Consider the following 26,149-nt stretch of genomic DNA (forward strand, 5'->3'; position numbering starts at 1 on the left):
CACACGGGACAGACATGACTGGGGGAAAGAGAAGGGAGAAAGAAAGAGGGAAAGAAAAACAGCGGGGAAGAGCAACGGCGATAAAGGGCAAAAAACAAAAACCAACAAAACAAACAGACAAAAAAATTAGTGCTGTCAAAATTATCGCGTTAATTGTTAAGATCAACGCGAAATGTTTAACCCGTTAAAAAAATTTAACGCTGATTTTTTTTTTTATTCATTTCCTGTAATCTAAGACCTTTAAACTCATGAGCACCTCTGGAGGAGGGGGCAACAGTGTGCTATGCTGGCGTTTGGCCTGACAGAAATGATTAGAAGAAGAAGAAGTGACACCATGCTACTATCTAGCTAACACTAGCTAACACACGCAAGCATGGACGGGGGTGGACTTTTGGGTGGAAAGTTTCTCTTTAAGAAGTTGCCTGATGGCTTGTTGGACAAAACGAGAGTAAGATGCACAATTTGCAAAGCTGAATTCAGGTACCACAGAAGCAGTTCATCACTGGCGTATCACCTGAGAGCATAACACCCAACTGAATCCACCTCTACGGGACCTCGCCAGTCTACGCTTCAGGAGTATGGTGCTCGTGGACGAATAACAAAAAATGTGAGAGAAAAATTAACCAATTCCTTGGTTGTTTGGATAGCTAAAAACTGCCGACCAGTTAGCATAGTAGAAGATGATGGACTGAGAGAAGTCATTTGCGCTGCATCAGGAGATGAGTGTTACAATCTGCCCTCGAGAGGAACCATTGTGTCGAGACTGCACACTTTGTATGGGGACCAGAGGGCTCAGCAGTGCAGCAAGCTTGTGCAAGTAAGGAACGTCGCTCTCACCGGAGACCACTGGACTTCGGTGAACAACGATAATTACTTGGGGGTCATGACGCATTTTATTGATAACGACTGGACTATGCAATCGTTTGCACTGACAGTGAGTAAAACTGAAGAGAGACACTATGCTGAGGCGTGTGCTGACCATTTTCTGAATGTTGCAAACGAATGGAAAATCAAGGACAAGGTAACCACGCTTGGCACCAACAGTGCTCGTAACATGGTTGCAGCCGCCAGACTACTTCCATTTGAACACATGCTCTGCATGGCCCACATTCTGCAAAGAACGGTCACAGTTTCTCTTAATGACAGTGCATTTGAAAGGGCTCTGGCCAAATGTCGCAAGATTGTTGGACATTTTAAGCATAGTCCAGCAAATGCTCAGGAATTAAAGGCACAGCAAGCTGCACATGGACATCAAACAGAACCGCTTGTTCAGGACGTTCCAACAAGATGGAACTCCACCCTAGAGATGATCAAGCGGATCCAGAGAAACAAATCTGGGGTGACCACCATCCTGACTCAACAAAACAGCAAGGTGACCATGTTGACTGACCAGGAGCTTGACAGACTGCAAAAGCTGGAGGAACTACTGGAACCTTGCAGGTAAATCATTTTGTTTCTCATGATTGTGTGTCTATCTTTGCGTTCTAGCTTTGTTTTCAAGTACGTTCTCCACCTCCACCTCTCTGTGTATTTTCATATGTGGTTTTTATGTTTGTCTCTTTGTGATTAATAGAAAAATACAGACTTGATCTTTCTATTGCAAATATGTTACCGAACTGCTGGGGGGAGAGTGGTATGTCTCCTGTTCCATGGTGTTGCCAGCCTTGTGTCATTTGTTCAGGATTATGGAGCCCTCAGATGATGACCCAGTCTATGTTTTGAGGTTTAAGAAGGTTTTTACCACAGACCTAGCTCAGCGGAGGGACAGCAGCAATCTCACATGGCTGAAGATCGCTTCTGCCCTTGATCCCAGGTTTAAAGACCTTAAATGCCTTTCCAAAGATGAAAGAAGAGAGGTGTGGGCATCAGTACATGACCTTCTGATGTCAGAGACGGATGCACACCAACCATCTGCTCAGACAACAGAGGAACCCTCACCAAAGAAGAGCAAGATGTCCATCTGCTTGCTGGGTTCTCCTAATTCAGATACAGAGGAAGAGGATGATGCTATAGACTGCTGTCTGAATCTGTACAAAGCAGAGCCCAAAATTGACATAGGAGAGTGTCCACTACAGTGGTGGTTAAAGAGAGAAGGAGCACATGCCAGGCTGGGACCTATTGCACGCAAGTACCTGTCAACCCCTGCAACCACAGTGCCTTGTGAGAGATTATTCTCACTCTCAGGTCACATCATTCAAAAGAAGCGTGCTTCTTTGTCATCAGACAATGTAAACAGAATAGTCTGCCTCAGTAACTGGCTGAGTGCAAAGAAGGACTAAGCCAGATCGCTCCTTTGAAGTGAAAAATGTTCAACATTCTGGGTTTTCAGCCGTGTCTTTTTGTGTTTTAAATACTGAGTTTTGTGCACCCTTTATTGTTATGATATTCACTTTAACCTGTAGGCCTGGGTTCGGTCACTGTTGATGGCCTTAAAGGTTTTTTGTAAGTTTTCACTGTGTTAAAGATTGATGAAAACTATTAAAATTCTCTTTGAATTTCAGCATACATTCTTTGTGTTTATTCTGCATTTACTTCATTGTGTTGCATAAATGTCTGTTACAATCTTAAAATATAAAGAATAAAAAAATGTAATTGGAGCCAGGCTATTAATCAAGTAATTGCGATTAATCGCAATTAATGACAGAAAATTGTGAGATTAGTTAGTTAATTTTTTTTAAATCTATTGACAGCACTAAAAAAAATACATCACCTGGATCACCTGTTGAGAAAGAAAAAAGAGAAAACAAGCAAAAAAAGAGAGCAATATAATAAACAACATCATCGCGATGATCTATGTGAATATAACAGTAAATACTAAATATTGAATATTATTGCAGCACGTAGGATTGACAGCGCACAGTGTGCTTTGAGGTAGAGGCCAAAAAGGGTGTAGTTTGTGTCTGTGAGCACCCGTGTGTACACCTGTGAGCATGAGCGCGGTTGTATTTAAAAGGTTCCTTCATGTAATGATCTGCTAGAGGGTGTGGGGGGCCATAGCCCCGTCCTCCAGGGCATGAAGCAGGTATGGAGGAGATCCAGGCTCCAGACATCCAGAGGCCCTCAGAGCACAAGAGACCGAGGAAGATCAATGTAGGGACAACCGTGCCACTCTCCTGGAAAGAGCTGAGGAGAGCCCCAGATGAGGAGTCACTCAGCAGCCACGGAGCAGAAGCCAGGGGGGCTTGCAGTGACGGGCTCGTGAGCTCCGCCGGCAGCCAGCTGTGCCAGCGTGGCCGAACCCCAGGCCTAGAGGCTGAGGGCACCCCACCCCCAAAGGGGCCTGAGCGAGCCCCAGGCTCCAGGCCCCAACAAGCAGCCACCAGAAGTGAGCCGGTGCGTACCTGGACGCCCATCCCCGGACACAAAGAACCACCAATGCACCGATGTCTGAGGGCGTCTGTCACTGGCAGGGGGAGTGGTGGGGGAAGATAGGCCTCTATACCTTGGAGGGCTTGAGATGTCCCTCAGCTTCTGTATGTTATTGTAGGATCTATCCCCCTACAATATAAAACTCCTTGAGGTAACACTTGTTGTGATTTGGCTCTATATAAATAAAAGCGAACTGAATTTAAAGTTGAGTTTCTTTTTCTCGTGTATGATACCAAGTGTACTGCGTATCACACTATTTTAGAGTTCTTCACTAAAACAAAAAGAAATCAGCTAAATACCCACGTTAATTTATTTGTTCACATTTCAGATTTCTTTTCATTTTCTGGCTTATTTCTTGTCTCTTTAACACTCAAAATCAGTGACAAGAGTTAAGAAAGAATCTGTAGCTAATATCCTTCAACTGTGAAAACTAAACCATTTCATTGTGGGCTCCTCCTGTGCAACAAAACTACTTCCAAGAGAGCTTCAAGCCATAAAGAACCAGAGCTAATATTAATTTCAAAGACACAACCCCTGGAAGAGCTACATCTGACAGGGACTTTTGTTTAGTTTCCTGGGGATGTTGTGGTATTTTTAATATCAGATTCAAAAGCCCACAAAGAACCATACAAAATTAGCATTGGTAACAACTGAACTAAACTTAATCATATACAGTGGCTTGCAAAAGTATTCGGCCCCCTTGAACTTTTCCACATTTTGTCACATTACAGCCACAAACATGAATCAATTTTATTGGAATTCCACGTGAAAGACCAATACAAAGTGGTGTACACGTGAGAAGTGGAACAAAAATCATACATGATTCCAAACATTTTTTACAAATAAATAACTGAAAAGTGAGGTGTGCGTAATTATTCAGCCCCCTTTGGTCTGAGTGCAGTCAGTTGCCCATAGACAGCTGCTCTGTGACGGCCTCAGAGGTTGTCTAACAGAATATTGGGAGCAACAACACCATGAAGTCCAAAGAACACACCAGACAGGTCAGGGATAAAGTTATTGAGAAATTTAAAGCAGGCTTAGGCTACAAAAAGATTTCCCAAGCCTTGAACATCCCATGGAGCACTGTTCAAGCGATCATCCAGAAATGGAAGGAGTATGGCACAACTGTAAGCCTACCAAGACAAGGCCGTCCACCTAAACTCACAGGACGAACAAGGAGAGCGCTGATCAAAAATGCAGCCAAGAGGCCCATGGTGACTCTGGACGAGCTGCAGAGATCTACACCTCAGGTGGGGGAATCTGTCCATAGGACAACTATTAGTCGTGCACCGCACAAAGTTGGCCTTTATGGAAGAGTGGCAAGAAGAAAGCCATTGTTAACAGAAAACCATAAGAAGTCCTGTTTGCAGTTTGCCACAAGCCATGTGGGGGACACAGCAAACATGTGGAAGAAGGTGCTCTGGTCAGATGAGACCAAAATGGAATGTTGTGGCCAAAATGCAAAAACGTTATGTGTGGCGGAAAACTAACACTGCACATCACTATGAACACACCATCTCCACTGTCAAATATGGTGGTGGCAGCATCATGCTCTGGGGGTGCGTCTCTTCAGCAGGGACAGGGAAGCTGGTCAGAGTTGATGGGAAGATGGAGGGAGCCAAATACAGGGCAATCTTGGAAGAAAACCTTTTGGAGTCTGCAAAAGATTTGAGACTGGGGCGGAGGTTTACCTTCCAGCAGGACAACAATCCTAAACATAAAGCCAGGGCAACAATGGAATGGTTTAAAACAAAACATATCCCTGTGTTAGAATGGCCCAGTCAAAGTCCAGATCTAAATCCAATCGAGAATCTGTGGCAAGATCTGAAAACTGCTGTTCACAAACGCTGTCCATCTAATCTGACTGAGCTAGAGCTGTTTTGCAAAGACGAATGGGCAAGGATTTCAGTCTCTAGATGTGCAAAGCTGGTAGAGACATACCCTAAAAGACTGGCAGCTGTAATTGCAGCAAAAGGTGGTTCTACAAAGTATTGACTCAGGGGGCTGAATAATTACGCACACCTCACTTTTCAGTTATTTATTTGTAAAAAATGTTTGGAATCATGTATGATTTTCGTTCCACTTCTCACGTGTACACCACTTTGTATTGGTCTTTCACGTGGAATTCCAATAAAATTGATTCATGTTTGTGGCTGTAATGTGACAAAATATAGAAAAGTTTAAGGGGGCCGAATAGTTTTGCAAGCCACTGTATATGTTAATAGGTTAGGTACTGACTTTGTATTAGGGTGGTCTCTCCAGGTGGGGAGGTGATAGTCACAGGAGGAATCTGGATGGAGGTTTGCCTAGTTCGTCTGACATTCCTCTGGTTATCTGAGTCTTCTATATGGTCAGGAGGCCAGTTAGTGCCCCCAGAGCCTTGCTGGGGGGTGATAGCCAAGGACTCACCCTCTGAGTCGCCAAACCTGTGCCAAAAGAAGAGATATAATCTTAGTTCCTCTACTGTGTACTGTGTAATGTTGTGACTTCTGCAGGAATTGTTCCTTGTTCTGGTTGAGACTCAAGGAAACTCTGTTTCACACATTATGCCTATAACTAGGCATAATGTGTCCATGTAATTCATCTTTATTACTGAGAAAAGGGGGTGTCTGCCTTTTTATTATTTTTTCCCACAATAGAATAGAACACCTCTTTATTGAATTATTTTAAATTATGGGTGCTCCATGCCAACTGTGCAGAAATAAAATATAAATAGTAAGACAGCAGGAATTAATAATAAACAGGAGAAATATATAAAATTAAGGGGAATATATACAAACTAGTAGAATATATTTCAAACAAGAGAGACGTACATTGGAAAACAAAGTGCTTGGAAGTAGTGCAAAGAACTTGGTCTAACTAGAGTCTGTGTGTGGGTGGCTCGAGTGATGAGGGTTACTCAAACCATGGCTCAAATTGGTGAGGTGAGTTGTCAGGGGCAGAGTGAGATGAGTGGTCAGGGGCAGAGTGTGAGCGGATAGTGTTTGTTATCAGTCCGAATTGCCCAGGGAAGAAGCAGGTTGTGAGTCTGGAGGTGTGGGACCTGTGCCGACCAGAGGGCAGCGGGTTAAACAAATGGTCCTGTTTTTTTTTGTTTTGATACAAGAAGACCCGGTGATGGCCTCCAGGGGTAGCAGAGGGTAGCCAATTTTTGGAGCAGTGTTAATTACCCTCATTTTCATTGTAGATAAGAAATGTTATAAATTTATTGTTGAACACTTATAGGTAACCTCCTTGGGCTCAAATTCCAAGCTCCAGCCTTTTTATAGTGTTACTGTCAGTGTCACTGTGTAGTTGAAATCAAATAGTGAACAGAACAACAGTATTACCATATATAACCATAGTTTTTACCTCTGACTATGGGTCTTCTCTCTGTCATTAGATTCTGTGGAGTGTCCCCTGGATCCGTGAATGCGATGCCTTCTTCTCTCTCCACTGGCACCACTGCCTCCTCTGGAATTCCTATCTCCATTCCTGTTAGACAAATGTCCATCTTTGTGGCGAGATCTTCGCTCTCCCCTCCCTCCACTACTCACTGTCCCGTTGCCACCTCGGGACTGCCGGTGTGAATGATGATGGTGGTGATCTCTCTCGCCTACGTTCCCCCAACCTCCACTGTCATCCACTGAACACTGATGGCGGTGCTTCCTGCCTCCCTCCCGGCTGTGGGACCTCTCACTCTTCCCCCGTTTGTCCCGGCTGCTGTCATGGTTTTTGGAGCGGCTGTGATGTATGTGATGTCTCCCATCTTTAGTGCTATCACCATTGTCATTGGTTTCCTGTTTTTGTTCTCTGTCTCGGTGGTAGTGCTGATGGCGGGGCTGGTGAGGCACAGAGGGAGGTGGGTCCGTGGCAGTGTCAGCCTCCTCTGACAAGCAAGTCTTCTTGTGGTGGTGCTGGCTGCTGCCACTGTGGGGCTCAACAACCAACGGCCGGTCAAGGTGTGTCTTCATGTCTGGCCGCATGTGTAGGGCTGACGATATGTGCAGTCGCTCTTCTGAAGTTAGCTCACTGTACAGCGCCTCACAGCTTGCGTGGTTCTGTTTTCTCAGTTGGCTGGCCCTTTGTTCCCACACCGACATCGTCTTCACTGACCTCTGCTGCTCCTTACTAGAGAATGGAAAAAGAAGACAAATTATAACCACTGTAACATTAATTTTACAACCTAAAATAGTGTATATATTCTGAATCATCAACATCAACTTTTAAACCAATGCAATAGTCACAATAATCTGTAAGTTCAGCAAATGATAAAACCAATTCCAATGGACAGGTAGAGTATCCATTGTGACAAATTCAGTGTGTATGCATTTTATAATTCACAGCACATAAAATTAGCTGTATACGCTATTCAGTGTTGGGAAGGTTACTTTTAAAATGTATTACACTACAGATTACAGAATACATGCACCAAAATGTATTTTATAACGTATTCCGTTACGTTACTCAATGAGAGTAAAGTATTCTGAATACTTTGGATTACTTAATATATTGTCATGCTTTTTTACAACTACATAAATGTACTATTGCTGTGTGATTTTTTACTATTACTGAAGGTTACTTGCCATACCAATACCAACTAGATTTTTAAATGTTAATATAAAACTATTCTGCGCGTATATAAAACAGGTCCGCGGCTCTGAACCGTAGTAAAGGGACCTCTGGCTAATACGTCAGGTTCATGTCGGGCTCGTAGCCGAAAACTAGCTTTACTTTGTTGTTTGGGTCAACTTTGCTAGCGAGAGATAGAGAGAGGCGCTGAAAAACTGGAACTTATTGTTTTGGAAGAAAACACGAACACAGTGTACAGTTGAGTCTTAATTGCTTACTTAAAAGTGGGCTTGTCAGGCACTCTTTTTTGGCTACAGCGGTTTTTATTATATTTACATGCTTCCATCTCCCGTTTCTGTTTGGTGACAACTTGTACTTTCGACTCTCCTTTTTCTCCCTCCCTCGCTCACAGACACATAACGGGTATGACAGTCCATTCTCCCTGCAGCACGGACTACACTGCCCATGACGCTACACATTCTTTAGGGCTATGCCTCAAACACTCTGCCTATCGCCTTCGTATTAAATAATTTTTTGAATAATAATTTTTACAAATATTTCTTCATGTCATTTATGCGGGCCACAAGTAGAGGTGACATGATTGAGACACACAGTCTCTTAATGAGTGTTTTGCTTGGGTCCAAAAATAGAGAGGACATGGCCTAAAATATGAAACAGGAAAAAAACGCCCTGTAATCTATTTATTTCAACAAAGTAACTGTCGTGGGTTTAAGAGTAAATCTTTGGATGAAAGGAAAGCTTATCTTAAAGAGAATAATATTTGCTTTAAGTGCTGCGCTTCATTCACTCATCCAGCGAAAGACTGCCACAAAAACGTTCAGTGCAGAGAGTGCAAGAGTGAGAACCACCTTACTGCGCTACACCCAGGGCCGGTCCCCTGGATATCAGAGACTCCTGTAACCACAAGAGGGCAAGGCGGGGAGCAAGGAGAAGAAGCTCCTCAAGCTGTCACAGCAAAATGCACAGACATTTGTGGGACTACCGTCAGAACAAAGTCGTGCTCCAAAATCTGTCTTGTCAGAGTTTATCCAGCTGGCCAGAGGGAGAAAGCTGTTAAGGCATACATTGTTCTCGACGAGCAGAGTAATAAGTCCTTGGCAAGAACAGAGTTTTTTGAGTTCTTTGGAGTTACAGAGGGCACGGCAGCATACACCTTGAAGACCTGCTCAGGAGTTATTGAAACAACAGGGCGCCGAGCCAACAATTTCATCATGGAGTCATTAGATGGTAAGACTACTCCCCACCTTAATCGAATGTGACATGCTCCCTGATGATAAGTCTGAAATCCCCACACCTGAGATCGTCAGACATTATCCACATTTCAAGCGGGTTGTGGATAAAATCCCGGCTATAGATCCATCAGCAAGCATCCTGATCTTGCTCGGTCGAGATGTACCACAGGCACACAAGAGTGATACAATGGACCCCACGATGCCCCCTACGCCCAGCATCTCGACTTGGAATAGGTGATTGTGGGAGAGGTTTGTCTCGGAAAAGCCCACAAACAAGAGTTTGTAAACGTCTATCGGTGCAACGTGCTGAGTAACGGTCGTACATCTCTGTTCGACCCTTGCACTAACAGTCTACTTATCAAAGAGAAGCTTGACACTCCAGAGCAGCATCGTCAGTTTCCAGGAGCTAACGCATCCGAAATCCTGTTTGATGGGAAAGACAGCCTTGGTAAAGGGGTCTTCCAGCAAACGCCACACGACAACAAGCCTGCTATGTCTGTGGAAGACAAAGTCTTTCTGGAAATAATGGACAACGAGGTCTTCATGGACGACTTGAATAGTTGGGTGGCACCACTACCCTTCAGGTAACCAAGGCGCAAACTCCCTAACAACCGAGCCCAAGCAGTCAAGAGTCTTTTGACATTACGGCACATGCTGGAGAAGAAGCCAGACATGAAAGAACACATGATTGCCTTCATGCAGAAGATCTTTGAGGCAGGTCATGCTGAACCAGTACCACCACCCACTGGTGAACAAGAGTGCTGGTATTTGCCAATCTTCGGAGTTTATCATCCGCGCAAACCAGGTCAAGTACGGGCAGTGCTTGACTCCAGCACTAAGCATGATGGTGTCTCACTGAATGACATCCTGCTGAGTGGCCCTGACTTGAATAATTCACTTTTAGGAGTCCTCATCCGCTTCCGCAAGGAACCTGTAGCAGTGGCAGCAGACATAGAACAGATGTTCTATTGCTTCAAAGTCCGCCATGATCACCAAGACTTCTTACATTTCCTCTGGTTCGAGGACAATGACCCCACCAAGCGCATCACGGAGTATAGGATGACCATGCATGTATTCGGCAACAGCCCCTCTCCCGCTGTTGGCATATACGGCTTGAGAAGAGCAGCTCTGCAAGGACAGGAAGATCACAGTGCAGAGGCAAAACAGTTTGTTCTAAAGAACTTCTACGTGGACAGTGGTCTTGCTTCCTTCCCCACCAATGACAACGCCATCCGAGTCCTGAAGGAAACCAAGGAGATGTTGGCTGATTCCAACATACGGCTATATAAGATAGCCTCCAACCACGACGTAGTAGTGGAGGCGTTTCCACCTGAGGAACGTGCTAAAGAGCTGAAAGACCTAGAGCTAGGTGTGGATCCGTTGCCTATGCAGAGAAGCTTAGGTCTCAACTGGCACCTTCAAACCGACAGCTTTATCTTTCTTGTCTCCCAGGAGGAGAAGCCCTTTACCCGTAGAGGTATTTCCTCCACAGTTAACAGCATATTCGACCCGTTGGGGTTTGCAGCTCCTATTGTAGTCCAGGGCAAGGCTATAGTCAGAGAGCTATGCACTGAGCATTGCGATTGGGACACCCCAATACCTGCTGAAAAAGTGGCACAGTGGATGTCTTGGAGAGACTCACTGAAGGCACTCGAGCAAGAGGAAGTCTGGAAAAACAAAAAATGTCCAACTTACCTGCTGATTGGTTGACCCAATCTCCTCCTTTCACCCAAGTTGGTTTGGGAAAAAATGATAGGGATGACTCGCCGCATTTTGGATAGTATGTTGCTCAAGATGCATTCCCCTAGTATTTCACACAAAGTGCTCACCACGCTGATGGCAGAGGTCGCAGCCATCATGAATGCCCGGCCAATAGTCCCTGTGTCTTCCAATCCAGACATCCCAACCATACTCACCCCTGCTATGCTTTTAACACAAAAGGTGGACTCTGTGTCTGCTCCTTTGGAAGACATTGACCTCAAGGATCTCTACCAAAGTCAGTGGAAGCAAATTCAAAGCCTTGTGGATTCCTTCTGGAAAAGATGGCGTCAAGAGTACCTGATGACACTCCAGCCGAGAAGGAAATGGCAAGCAGAACAAGCCAGCCTGCAAGTTGGAGATGTTGTGCTCCTAAAGGACAAAGAGGTTAAACGAAATCAATGGCCCACAGGACTTGCGGTAAATACCTTTCCGGGTCAAAACAGCAGGGTCCGGAAAGTGGAGGGGAGAGTTGTTCAAGGAGGCACCCCCAGGGTGTATTCGAGACCCACCACTGAAGTTGTGTTGTTACTAAGAGGGACATAGTGGTATAGTACTCTATACCAGGCAGGGAGTGTGCTGCCCCTTTAAGGCAGGCATGATAATTTGGGTGTGTGTTTTTTGTACCAGCCGACTTGCCGTAGTACCTCACCAGGGAAAAACAGCCAAACTGTTGTCTGTTCCACTGTTCGTTTGCTTTTTCTTGCTGAGCCTGAGAGAGCACATGCCTGTAAGTAGTTGCTATCTATTTTGTAAGCTTTCCAGCGTTAGTTTTGTGTAGCAGTTTAGAGTTTTGTGTGAGAAACTTTCTTTTGTGAGGAAAAACGGCCGCGATGCTAACACGTTAGCCCGTCTATGGGATTTCCTATGTAATGTTAGCATTAAGCTAATAGCTAAATGCGTGGGCCTAATAAACAGTGAAGGGGTCTAGATATGCTCGTGTTTATGTGTTATATACATTGTAATTCATGGCTTAATGCTTGATGTTGTAAAGAAAATGCAATTACAGCAGAAATGTAATATTTTATTTTTGTTTCCATACCAGTTTTACAGTGCTTCTACAGTAAACATCTAAAACCTATCCGCTGACTCCTGGATGTTTATTGTGGACCTGTTAGCTATCTGCCAAGCTAGAAACCAGCTTCACACCCTAGTGAGGGCAGAATAGTAACTATATTCTGAATATTACAATTTAAAACAGTAACTGTAATGGCATACAGTTACTCATATTTTGTATTTTAAATACGTAACATGTATTTCGTTACTCCCCAACACTGACTCTAGTTTACATCATGGCACACAGAGTACCTACATGCAAAATAATTTACTGTATGACCAAGGTGCAATGGAGCTTTCAACAACAAGCTAAATTTATCACAGTATACTGTGGAGACAGCTCATTCATGAATATGCCTCAACAGGCCAAGCATGGCTACATTACCATGCTTTGACATCCTATGATTTTTTGTCAATTTGTGTTTAATACGCGACTTTGAAATGGCCGGAAGCATACACTGTTCAAAGTGTATGACCTACACTGAACCATTTAGATTTTAATAATGGGAAATTATATATTTCAGTGTCATTAATGTCAGGAAGCCAATCTGATCATAGCACAGTTAAGGACAAACTTTATCCCAGGTTTTTAAGATGCCATCATCCTGCAAGTGTATTCCTTGTGCTCAACACATTGCACTACACTCCTGTTAAGAGGTGGATGGAAAACATGGAACTGGACTTGTTGGATGAACAGAAAGCCTGCAACATAGTATGTATGATGAGAATGCAGGGCAGCTGTTTTACTTAAGTATTCTTGCTTTCAGAATGTCAATGATGACACTATGATCATGTATGCATGTAACTGGCACTGTCATCCACCTTGTTCACAGACAACTGGGTTTTTACCTCAGGTAGTGATGGACTGGGGTGCAGACATAACTCCTACAAACACATAAAGGGAGCAACATTGAAATACACAGAGGGAGAGAAGGAATTTCAAATGGACAGAAAAGGCAAAAGCACAGAGAAGGCAAATTAGCTTTAGGGAAACTCATAGGAGGAGGAACATGTAGATCAAAGACACTAAATTGTACAAGGAGAATGTTTTTCCTGAAAGTGAGCAAGCGAACAAGTGAGCAATTTAGGTGTTCAGAGAGTGCACAAAAAAACTTGGAAGAATTAGAAGTCATCAACATTTGGGCCATATATACTTACAACACATAGCTTTTTGTTAGACCATAATGCTATAGTATAGATAATATAATGATTAGAAATCTACCCTCTGGTCCTATAACTGTGTTGAGTACTGTGAAATAATATTTTATTGTGTTAAAATTGCTACTCCCCTTTGTCTAGAGCAGGGGTAGGCAACCTTTCTGATGGCGAGTGCCATTTAAAATTTCCTCAGAGGTCAGTGTGCCATATGATTGCATTAGCAATAAATTTAATAACGCTCTATATTAACAGTTACACACTATATAGAACCACTTTATAGAATTATATTTGTTCGCAGATGTTTGCAGCTATCAGCAAATAGTTATCAGCTATTTTGAAACAAAAAAAGACACTTTTTATCCATAACAATACAATACAATACAATACAATTTTATTTATATAGCACATTTAAAAACCCGAAGGCACACCAAAGTGCTTCACAGTAATATGGAGAGTCAACATAAGTCAATAACAGGGTACAAATTGGGCACTAGCACAGACAGGATAGAGGCACTAACAGACCAGGAGAGTTAGATAAATACAAAATCTGCTAAGAAGACAAAAACAGCAGTAAAATTAATAAAAAATAATAAATTTAATAAAAGATTTAAAAGTTTAAAATGTAAAAGATTTAAAAGGGTATTAACTGGTCAGGAAAGCAAAGTCAAATAAATATGCTTTTAATCTTGATTTAAAGGATTGGATAGAGTCCAAGGCTCGAATAGAAGCAGGGAGGCTATTTCAAAGGTTGGGTGCAGCTGAAGCAAAGGCACGATCGCCTCTGGTCTTCAGTCTAAACTTAGGTTGGGCCTGGAGTAATTGACCTGATGATCTTAATGCACGACAAGGAGTGTACAAATTGAGGAGGTCAGTGAGGTAGCTGGGCGCAATGTTATTCAGGATTTTAAAAGTGAGTAGCAAGATTTTAAACTCAATGCGATATTTGATTGGTAACCAGTGTAGATCAACAAGAGCCAGAGTAATAGGGTCAAATTTTCTAGTTCCAGTAAGAAGGCGAGCCGCAGCATTCTGAACAAGTTGCAGCCTTCGAAGAGAGAAGGCTTGGAGACCACAGTAGAGAGAATTACAATAATCTAACCCGGAGGTCACAAAAGCGTGGATAAGTTTTTCCAGGTCCCTGTGTGGTATATAATGCTTAGCTTTAGAAATCTGGCGCAGTTGAAAAAAAAACAGATTTAACTACAGATGATACTTGCTTATTGAGCTTAAAGGAGCTATCCAAATAGACACCCAGGTTACGCATAGAATCAGAGAGAGAGTTAGCTAGGGGCCCCAGCAGGGCAACAAGCTGGTCTCGAGGAATATGGCTGTCGAACACCACAACTTCAGTTTTTCTCTCATTTAAAATGAGAGAATTTTCTGACAGCCAATCTTTAACCTCTCTCAGGCAATCGTACAGGGAGTTCAGTGATGCTGACAAATCATCAGTCAGTTGACAATAGATTTGAATGTCATCAGCGTAAAAGTGATAAGAAATATTGTATTTTTCAAATATGGAGCCCAAGGGTAGCATATACAAAGAGAATAATAAAGGGCCCATACAGACCCCTGGGGCACACCACAGCAGAGAGGGGCAACAGAGGAAGAGTATCCTCCCATCACAACAGAGAAGGAGCCATCTGTGAGGTAAGAATTAAACCAGTTAAGGGCAGAACCCTTGATGCCTACAACATGCTCTAGCCTCCTCAAGAGTATATTATGATCAGCCATGCCAAAGGCTGAAGACAGATCCAATGAAACTAAAACGGTAGGGCGACCAGAGTCAGCAAATACAAGAAGATCATTATAGACTCTTAGCAGTGCCGTTTCAGTGCTATGGTGTGGCTTAAAGCCAGACTGGTATTTGTCAGTGATATTATTTGCAACTAAGTAAGCCTGTATTTGGAGAAAGACGGCTTTCTCTAAAATTTTTTGATAAAAACGGAAGCTTCGAGATTGGCCTATAATTGGCAGGGTCTTTCTGATCGAAATTACTTTTTTTAAGAACGGGGTGCACTGCCGCATGTTTAAAGGCAGTCGGGACACAGCCCACAAACAATGATAAATTCATTAAGAATAAGATGCAAGGCCCAATTTCCTCAAAACCTTCGGGATGGAAGGATATTGTGCACAGAATTTGAGTTTCTCAGTTGTTCAATTATTCCCTTAAGAGTGAGGAGTGATAACAGCTCAAAGTGAGAAAAGGTGGACATGCATCCTAAAGCACAAGAGAGTGAGAGTGTGAAGCCTTCAGTAATAAAACTTTTCCACTAAAATGATTAAGAAATTGCTCACAGAGAGCCTGAGGCTGCGTCCACATGTACCCGGGTATTTTTGAAAACGCAGATTTTTCTATGCGTTTGCACCTTTCGTCCACACGTAAACAGCGTTTTTGGTCACTGAAAACTGAGATTTTTAAAAACTCCGTCCAGGGTGGATATTTTTGAAAACTCAGTTTTTGCATTTACGTGTGGACGAGAAAAACACAGAAAACGCAGCGTCAAAGGTGTGCGCATTTTTTGACGTCACACTGTGCGCCACGTTATTGTTTCGGTGAAATGAATTTCTACAATACTGTTACTGTTACTTGTACTCTCTGCAGTGTTTAAATGCTTACATATACACACACAGTTACTGTCCCTCCACACATACGACTCGGTTCTGCTTCTATGCCCCAGCTTTGTTTACTTTTTCCCACCGAGGCTTCTAGACTTCTGATTGACCAACATTTCTGCACGGTTAGGAATATATCGCCACCTGTTGCTTTGGCATGTTCCTAGCAGCGTTTTCCTTCATTTCTGCCTTTACGTGTGGACGGGATTATTTTTTAAAACGAAAACGGAAAATCTCTGTTTTCAAAAATACCCGTGTACGTGTGGACGTAGCCTGAGAGTTCTTGTCCCTTTGCTGTTATGTAACTCCATAACAGCAAATGGACTGTATAACAGAAAATACAAATGCTATTTATGGTCTCCTCACAAGAATGACAAGAAAAATAAACTAAGCCAATATGGCATGTCTGTTAATACAGAGACACACATGTTAATATGATCTCTGGTCTCCCACTCAGAGACACAGGTCTCCGAGTGTCCAGCATTCAGACGGCTACCTGAGGACACTCATGTGAGAGAAAATCTGCTCACACAGATATGTAGAGCCAAATACTGTCAATAAGGCCTCTGCAATGTTCTGAAGACAGTTAAACTTGTCAGGTAGTGATGTCCAGCAGGTGAAAATGCAAGCTCCATGAACACGCACAGCTGTGGATTCCAGCTGCTTCAATGTTGCATTAACTGCCGTTAACTCAGCCAGTTAATGCAAGACAAATCTAGCTGCTCATTAAAGATTTCTGGTTTGATCAGAAAATAAAACATTGGTCCATACACCTGAAAGTCCCAAAAATGCATTGTGTCTCGAGTCTACGGATGTATCCGTGTATTTCCATGGTGCTGATGCTGCGCTGAGCGGACAGCTCCTGAAGCTTTTGAAGTGTCGGAATGTGGAAAGCTAACAACGCCCCTCTTACCAGTAGGCTAAGTTATTTTTAGCCAATTACAAGTTGAATCTGGTACTTGGGGTTGTTAGTTAAGATACCGTCATTAAGAAGAGGCACAACTAATGCGAGCTGATTTGCGATGTGCACCGCTGGCGCGGCCATTTATTTTTTGATGCACCTTCTCAGATTAATTCACTGCGTGTCATGCCCAGGGCTGAACTGGGACAAAAAAACAGCCCGGGCATTTTGACTACAGACCGGCCCACCAGGTATTAAAGCCATAAAGCCTTTGAATGAAAACAAACGCGATTGTGACAGTGATGTACACTGTCTTATTGGTATATGTATGATTTCTATACATTTTACATCAGCTAAAAACTTTGGTTGTAAGCTTCAGATAATTATTTAATAACAGCCAGACATTTTAAATGAAAATAAGAAAGTATTTCTTTGTGCCCCCCTTTCCCTGTTAATGCCCCACCTGGCTCCCTGGCAAAACTTTGCTAGACCCGCCCCTGCACAGTTACCAGCTGTCAGCTAAGTAGCTGACAGAAAATGATATTGGTGTTTTTTGTCTCTCAGAAACAGTTCATAACTTCCCTTCAACTCATTCATGTCACCTAAAAGGTAAACCTGTTTCTCCATCACCTGTTCAGCTCTGATGATTCAGTAAGGACATCTCCTGGTTTCATCTTCTTGTTTCCCTCTCACCAGATAACCAAACCGATATCATGACCAGCTGTGGCCCCAGCAAACCTCAGCTGATACTAGAAATGAATATTAAATAAATTCTAACAACAGCTGATCAAGCTTAAACGTGCTGCTGTTATTTAGTGCGACATCCGGCAGTTTTCTCTTTCTGGCGCAAAGTGGGCGATAAACAAACAAGAGAGAAAAGCCGATCAGCTGATCATTGATCAGTTTCATGATTGAAGTAGCAACGGGGGGGAATGAGAGAAGAAGAGGCAGCTGTGCAGCAAAGACAAAGAATAACTCCACCTTTGTGTCTTTTTTCAATCTAGCTGAAGTCCGGGACAAACTGCGTCCCCTCTCAGCTCAACACGAAACGCGTAATAATTTCTCTGAATGCGGGACGATTCAGTCTTTTTACGGGATGGTTGGCAGCTCTACTAACTAACCTTATGAATTAAATAAAGTTCAACATCAGTAACATCATAGCACCCACCCAGCTGTATAGAAACTCCGTCATGCTAGCTAGTACGCAGTACGAGTTATTGTAACTGACTGTAAAAAGTCAGCACAACGAAAATAAACTTCACCTAAACTTGGTTTATATCTGACCCAGATAGACTGCAGGTCATAACTTCTTACCTGAAGTTCAGTTCACCTGACGCTCGGACCGGCAGCCGCCTCGGGTCTCTCCTCGTCCTGCCTCCGATCTCCCTCATCCACGTGCTGGCCTCCACCACTTGTTAATTTTACAGAATCTGTGGAAGCTCCGCGATGCCACCACCAAACAACTGAGTTATTTTTACACACAGGCCAGCATCTGGCCAATCCAACACCTTTGATTGTTTATACCGTTACAAAATTTTTTCTTTAAAAAAAAATCATCGGGCCACCGAGCAAATGCCCGGTATGCCCGATGGCCAGTCCAGCTATGGCCATGCCATCAGTTAACCCTTTGCGTGCCAACTGTGGCACGCGTGCCTAGGGTTGCCGAACCCTGGTCTAGAGTTATAGCAGGCTGAGAAAACATTAGAAAACTCAGACCTGTCACAGCTACAAATTAACTTAAAACACCTATGAGTCTCTTGTACTAAAACAACATCTGCCTTTAGTTTTTTAAGCTGGTTAAATATCTTTAACGTCTTCTCTCTTTAACGTCTTCTCACTAACTGTAACAGTTAGTTTCTCATTCATTTTTCATTTGTTCCTTGGTAACTAATCATAAATCGTTTACCTAATTGTAAAGTGTAACTGTAAAGAAACCTAAATTGTTTCACTCTTATAAGCAGGGAGGCACCCGCTCACTGGGCAGACATCGGCCAACATTTTCCTTGTTTACTGCCACTTGCCAATAAGAAAATGATATCCACTGATGTTAGTGGCCATTGAGAAAAACAAAACAAACAAAAAAGGGTATGGACATCAATTATTGGCCAAACTGTTATTTTCAACAAGAATGTGTCAGTAAGTCAATATTGGCTAAGCAGAGCAACACTGGCATACTATATGTTATCCACTATGCAACAAATATGAAAACAATGCAGAAAAGATGCTTAAGATAATTTAGAAGATAAAACAGCAGCTCTGATTCACGCTTCTATTCTCAAAACAGTTTGATGTAATTGCAGCAGAGTGCAAATCACAGCTGAGCAAACTGTGTGGAATAACAGAATATCTGTTTAGTCAGAACTAACTATTGACTACTGATAAAAATCACTATCAGCCACAAATATCTGCTTTCAATTTCTGCCATAATGGCCATGGTTTCATAGTCTGGGAATGGGTAATGAACACACTTGTGTCTTTCAGCTGTTCAGACTTACAGTATCTGCATTCTAAGTTCTGTCTAAGTTAATATAAGGCCAGGATAACAGGTCCTCTTGATTGCTGACAAAACGTTGATAGTAGAGGTACAAAAAGTACAAAAATGCACTCAAAGACAGAAAGTAAAAAGTAGCAGTTTGAAGGACAATACCAGCTGTTCTTTTGCAAAGTTAACTTATATAGCATGATCAAACATGGGGACACAAACTTTTTTTGGCTTTGCCTCCACACCTAAACAGAAAAAAATAATACTATATTCAATGGTTAAAGGAGGTGGGGAACCCTAAGATCAGTCCATGAACACCATCCAAGTACTTTACTATAAATTCACCACAGCAGGGCAACCTAACCTGTTTATCCTACACTAAACTGCGGGGGATTTTCATGCAACTTTTGAATGACAAAGTTAGTATACTTAAGTTTGTTTTGCAGAACATTTCAATACAAAAAAATAAAAAAAGGTAACAACCTTCACATCATATATAGATCAAATATCTGATTTAACAAGTAAGGACATTACATGTGCTTTAAATTTCCACTTCACTGAATAGCACTGAGCAGTCCTTAACTTTAAATATGACCTACTGTCCTGACCTTCCTCTCCTGCCCTGTCTTTCTTACAACTTTCTCCATCTTTGAGTGGCAATATCTTGCACCCTCCCTGGGAAATACAGCAGCTGTATCTTCAGCAAGTATCTTCAAAATGTTTTAATTTAAATTACCCACCACCTAAAAATGTTATTCCCTTTGTACTCTCTACCTAAATGCCGAAGAAATGCAACCACAACTTATGGAGATCTGCACGAAAAACAGTTGAAAAGTGATTTTTTTGTTGTTGTTTTTATGTGTTTTTGTATGTCTAATATGTTTGCTTATATTGGTGAACGGGCTGTAGTCGACTGGATTTATGAAGGGGTTACATATAAAATAAAGAAACTATTTGCTTTGCAATCATCATAATGACTCTGACTCATTGTGGATTATTGTGCCTGCATTAAAATCAATCCAATCCAGAAAACAAATGTGTGAAGCCTGTACTAACACTGCATTATTTTGGTCAGTCTTCTCCTTTATCGACTATGATCAGTTTTGTCATAGTTTATTTCATTACTGAAATAAACTTGTTACAACTTTGTTTAAAAGTCTGAACTTTGCGTACCCATCATCAGTGTACCTGACATGGGCATCTTGCACATCTGTAGAGGTACTATTAATAACATATTCAGGTGCTGGAGCAACACAAGCAACCATCTATAAAATGTATTTTTGTGAAGAACTCCCTTCATTTAGCAAGACAAAACACAAATAACTTTGTATTACAATAATTCAGGTGCTTAAATATCTCGACTGCAATCACCCACTTAAATCTTGCAGAATTATATTCACAACAAAAACAACAACAAACCACTACATGATAATTTGATATTTTAAAAGTTGTGATTAAAAGCTATCATTGTTCATACGTGTCATTTATTATCTTTCTACTATTTAAATTCAATAACTAAATATCAGGTTTAAATTATTTCTAAACCACTGTACCTTTACATTTTACACTATGCCCCAACATACACTGAACAATAAAATAACCAGCTTGGAAAATGAGTCAAACCTGCAGTTATACATCCACATACATGGTTTAAGCAGGAAATCTAAACTGTACAGAAGAGGTAGGGCAGACACTGAAAAGAAATCAGCAAAAGGTGATGATAATAAAGAGTTAAGAGCTGACAGTCACTCACGACACTTGTCGATTACAAGTAAAATCAGTAAAAAATACACACGTAATTTTACTGACACATACAACTCTGTCACAAGGTAGGAGTGATAAGAGCCCCCATGTCATTTTAGGCACAAAGGCAGAATGACAAAAAGGTTTACCTGATAAGAGTACAGTGTTTAACGTCAACAGGAGAGGGATGTGGGGACGTTAATGACAGAACTTCAAAGTTGTAAAAATAACTCACAGTGAGCTAATGCTGCAGATGGACGAGCTGCTAGAGTGCACGTTACTTCAACTGCATGTTAGAAAACTGCACATGCACAAAAAAAAATGGGGAACGTGGGGAAAACATATAGCATGAAGTCAGAGAAACAGCCAGACAACATTCAATTATTATCTGTCTACTCTGTCTATTAGTATCCTATCAAATGAGAATGAAATGAGGACCAATGAGGATCCAAAACAAAATTGACACTTAACAAGAAAAAAATGGGCCAACAGGCTCATGTTAACTGAGATAATAAAACATAAGCATTTCAGTGTAACTAGTGATGTGAAAAGAAGACATTTTTTTTCTGGACATTCATCAGGTCAAGTTGCTGTGTATAACATAGGGCTGCCACGATTAGTCGACTAGTCACGATTACGTCGACTATCAAAATCGTCGACGACTAATTTAATAGTCGACGCATCGTTTGAAGCTTTGTAAGATCACAAAAGACACAGGAATAAGTAGTAGGATTTAAGAGTGTAATAACGGACTGAAACAGAAGATGGCAGCACTGCATGTACAAGGATGCCAGCTGCCGTTAAACCCCGAAGAAGAAGAAGTAGCTCTGTCCCAGAATTCATAGCGCAGCCCAGCTCAGTTTCCAACAATGGCGGCAGCTAGTTAGTTTTAATGTTACTCTCATTATTCTTTCTGGGTCACAAAATAAACGTTTAACATATTTTCAGGCGAGAATGTAGCTGTGTAAACCTCAAATATCTGCTCAGTTTATCAAGACACCACATATTTTCAAAAGCGCTCCGACGTTTTCTTTTTTTTTTTTTTTTTTTTTTAAACTTTATTTAACAAACAATGAGTATACAACATACGAACAGATGAAGTATACAAAACAACAGAACATGAACACAAAAAGCCAAGGGTAAAAGAAAAAGGTAACAATTATATGAATACACGCAAAAATTCACATACATATATTGTTTTGAGAGCCTTTTTGTTGGTGGAGTCTGATATTGATTGTATGTACATTTCCACATCCTTAAAATAATGACAGAAATATGGTGTTTTGTTAGTAAACTTACATTTATGGATAAAAAATTTAGCTTAAAGTATTAACAAATTTATCATAAAAAAACATTTATCATACTTCTTGGGGAACTTAAAGAAACAGAATAAAACATTTTCCCATCGTAAAGAAAACTCCCTTAAAATATGGACAATAACAAACCTGCTAAATTCCTTCCAGAATCTCTGTGTAAAAGAACAGTACCAAAAAAGATGTGTCACAGTTTCTGGATGATCCCCACAGAAAGTACAATTAGTATTTATGTCCCTTTTAAATTTTACCATGTAGTGACTGGCTGGATAACATTTATGCAGAATTTTAAATGAGACTTCTTTCACCTTATTTACAATCAAATATTTATGGGGGACCATCCAGACTGTCTTCCACTTGATATCTGGAACAAATCGGTTCCAATAAGATATTATATATGGGAGAGAGACGATATCTTCTTGGAATAAACTACGTATTCTCTTATTGCTGTTACCAAGTTCCTGTGAAAAGCAGATTTTTCCTATTGGTGACTCAGCTGGATCAGGGAGAGTGACTGAGGTAGATATTGAGCTGTAAGTGTTTTTATATAACATTAAAGTCCCTGAGGGTATGGCACCAAGCACCATTGAGAATTCCTGAACACTGATTGGAAAATTATATAGTGCAATAAAGTCGTCGTAAGTAAGTAGTTGTCCCTCTTTACTAACCAGCTGAGCCACCAATAGGATCCCATTTTGGATCCAAGTTTCAACAATTAAACAATTAATTTATTAATCTGCATGTTAACCATTTTATCTTTTAGTAAAGAATTATTTAACTTCCAATAAGAGAATTTATGAGGTATATTATCCAGTGTAAACATTTGGACGTTGATGTAAATTGCTCTATGATCAGTGAGGGGGGTGGCAAGTATATTAATGGTAATATTATCTTTATCAATAGAGTCAGAAACAAGCCAAAAGTCAATACGTGATTGCCTGGATCCTGTCCTATTGTTCCAAGTAAAGAGTCTATCATCTGGAAATTTTTCTCTCCAAATATCCACAAGATTAAATTTTCCCATAAAATTTTTTAAGTTTGCACTGTATGAAGACTGCTGCCCTGGAGGCCACCTATCAACCATATTGTCTAAAGCAATGTTAAAGTCTCCACCAATTAAGAGGACTGAATTTGGGTATTTGGAGAGCCAGAAATTAATTCTTTCTTCTAAGGAGTCAAGTAATTTATCATTTTCAGTTTTATTATTGTAACCATATATATTTACTGCAATGAAAGTACTGTTATTGTGTCTGATTATTGAGCAGAGGTAGTGTCCTAAGGTGTCACAGTCAGAGTGTAACACATCTCCAGAAAAAGAATTTTTAAGCGTGGCAACTCCAGCAGAACGCTCAGAGCCATGGGACAACCAGACTTCATTACCCCATTGTGATTTCCAAAAATTTGTATCAGCAGGTGTGGAATGACTCTCTTGGAAAAAGCAAAAATCTGTTTTAAATTGTTTGACAAATAAAAACAAAGCTTTGCGTTTACATGTTTGTCTTAAACCCCTGGTATTAAGAGAAACAAATGAAAAAGACAAAGTTATTAGAAAAAAGAAAGAGAAAAAGTAAGTTCTAAACTTCTACAGCTAAGAATAGATCTATAGGATAAGGGGACCGGGTGCTGCACAATTTAGGTAGTAGAACAGTAAAAACCCTGAGTGACTAAGCTTACAAAAATACAGTATTTAACTATCTACTATGGTTTAAATATAGCTTTTTGTAGATAAACACACTCTTCAACACAAAATAAAACTTTAACCTGAGGGTGAAAATATCAAGTTCACCATGTAAACAAGCTTACAGAAATGTCATTTCGGAGACTGAATAAGCGTCTCTATGAAGGAGGGAAAACTTCTGATCCACTGATGAATCCTCGGCCTCCCACGAAATAAGCCGGCTTACCCTCCTTACGGGCTTTGTCTATCATCGGCCACAGTTTGTCACGACGTTCTCTGTCCTCCCTGGACAGATCTTCAGCGAACCTCAAATGATTGTCCTGCAGGTAGGAGGATGTTTTGGCTGCTTTCCATACAGCATCTCTGTAGATTCGGGAGGTGAACTGCACGATGATGCCTCTGGGTCTGGTGCTACCTTGTCGCTTGGCTCCGAGTCGGTGTACAGTGTCGATGACGTCAGGCAGCCTACGATTTTGTTCTGGCAGAACAGACTGGCATATCACAGTCACCTTTCCCCTTACGTCTTCTTTCTCAGCCTCCTTGACTCCATGTAGTCTGAGATTCCACCTCCTGGAATATCTTTCCAACTCAGATATTCTCTGTTGGCAGTTGTCCACTCGACCTTCCTCTTTAGTTACTTTTTTTTCCAAGTCGCAAACTTTCCCTTTCATATCTTTCATTTCCGCGCACACAAAATCAATCGTCTTTTTGAGACCCTCAATCTGGAGTCAGACCTGGTGTTTATTAGTGCCGACAGACGAGAAATTATCTCATTTACATCAACTGGGTCAGAGTTGCTGCGTTCGTACATCACCTTCTTCGGAGCTGGCGATTTGAGAGGTGTAACAGGGAGAGGTGGGAACTCATCCATTTCTTCTTCGGCTAACGTGAGTGCCACCGTAGTAGCTGCGTAGTTATGGAAGCTATCCATTAGCACGTTGCTGGACGTAGCACTCTCCTCGTTAGCATTCTCAGGCGCTATCTTAGACTTGGAACTTTCCAGTCCCCTTTTCGCTCCTTTCTGATTCGGCATTCTGCTGCTTCTTGCCCTATGGTTGCTGTATCTTCTCTTGTTTAGTGAGTTGTTAGTGTTAGCAGCATAAAGTTGAGGTTTTACCGTTGTTCACGAACTTTCTGTGCAGAACTCGGTAGAGAGCGTCTACTCACTCCGCCATCTTGGCACGCCCCCCGCTCCGACGTTTTCAGAGACGTCTGTTACCCACTAGCTCGATAGCTAGCCGGGGCAAGGCTCACTAGAGTCGTGAGAACACCGGACTCCCGGCTTCAAACCCACCTCCGTCTTTCGCTACTCAGGTTAAACATATATAAGTCACTTAGATAACTTAAATATTTTATTGTTTGGCTTTTTTTAGTATTTTATTTGTTCCTGAGTAAATCGGTTTGGCTGAGATCAAAGTTATAGTTTTTACACAGCTGAATAAACGTCAGGCAGACAGCTGATTATCAGAAGTGTGAGATGCTCCAGAATTTACTCCGGTGTCCCGTTATATGTTAGATATCAAGGAGCAGACGGCTGAGTTTATTAAACTTCACCTAAACAATCTGCAAATTTCATTAAAATTTAATAAACTATCATCTTGTCTTTATTTTTAGTTAGCACCTTAAACACTTAAAGCTGTAAGCTAATGATAGTTATATAAGAGCAGATGCTGCTGGTGCAATAAGCTGTAGTTTTACGTCCAATGGATGATGATCTGATTAGTCGACTAATCGCAAAATTAATCGGTGACTAGTCTACTATCAAAATAATCGTTTGTGGCAGCCCTAGTATAACAGAATAAATACATGGGCAGAGCATTTTGGCATCAGCTCTAGGATCGCACATTTATAATGTGCCCTGCCTATATCCATGAGACCTCATGAATATACGCAGCAAACCTTTACTCTGCCTGTTGCATCCTGTGTTTTAGGTTCTCTTTTCTGAGATGTTGCAGAAATAAGACAACCTTGAGATTTCGTCTTGATGCATGCTCAATCATCCAGGTAAGCAAATCTCCAAAAGTTGATTTTGTTCATCTGGACGTAGCATTTTCAGTGGGAGAAACGTTTCTGCATTCGCCATCTTACAATGATGTGATTGCAACCATTCCCCAACTCTCTGTGAATTGATCAGTGGTTGTTGATCAATGGTTATGAGAATTTGCATAGTAATGATGAAGGAACTGACCTCCCAGCCCATTGTTCCTTCAGTGGGCTGGTTTCAGTCATTATGCAAATGTTCTGTTTATAAGATTGGGGAAACCTGCAGTCAGC

The 26,149-nt window shown here is 41.5% G+C and overlaps 2 protein-coding genes across 2 annotated transcripts in view; one reads left to right on the forward strand and one right to left on the reverse strand.

Annotated features, from left to right (window-relative positions):
* LOC146375793 (voltage-dependent N-type calcium channel subunit alpha-1B-like) overlaps positions 1-26,149 on the reverse strand; it is a 285,946-nt gene that overhangs the window by 139,943 nt on the left and 119,854 nt on the right. Inside the window, exons 19-21 of the mRNA XM_084946389.1 lie at positions 12,837-12,872; positions 6,721-7,479; positions 5,608-5,795 (exon numbers count right to left, since the gene is read on the reverse strand). Of these exons, the coding sequence (XP_084802515.1) occupies positions 5,608-5,795; positions 6,721-7,479; positions 12,837-12,872 (983 nt within the window). The remainder of the gene's footprint in view (positions 1-5,607; positions 5,796-6,720; positions 7,480-12,836; positions 12,873-26,149) is intronic.
* On the forward strand, positions 374-2,633 carry LOC146375794 (E3 SUMO-protein ligase ZBED1-like). The gene is made up of 3 exons (XM_084946670.1): positions 374-448; positions 533-1,434; positions 1,598-2,633. The coding sequence occupies exons 1-3, from the start codon at positions 374-376 to the stop codon at positions 2,277-2,279; spliced, it is 1,659 nt and encodes a 552-aa protein (XP_084802796.1). The 3' UTR covers positions 2,280-2,633.

The sequence above is a fragment of the Perissodus microlepis genome, chromosome 12, assembly GCF_051167445.1.
Source record: "Perissodus microlepis isolate ML-2025 ecotype Zambia chromosome 12, ASM5116744v1, whole genome shotgun sequence".
Taxonomy (NCBI): domain Eukaryota; kingdom Metazoa; phylum Chordata; class Actinopteri; order Cichliformes; family Cichlidae; genus Perissodus; species Perissodus microlepis.

Excerpts from the sequence above, each read along its gene's own strand:
- LOC146375794 (XM_084946670.1), top strand. The coding sequence starts at position 374 with ATGGACGGGGGTGGACTTTTGGGTGGAAAGTTTCTCTTTAAGAAGTTG. Across the intron at positions 449-532 it reads GCTTGTTGGACAAAACGAGA|ACTGAATCCACCTCTACGGG; the intron begins GTAAGATGCACA and ends GCATAACACCCA. Across the intron at positions 1,435-1,597 it reads CTGGAGGAACTACTGGAACC|TTGCAAATATGTTACCGAAC; the intron begins TTGCAGGTAAAT and ends TTGATCTTTCTA.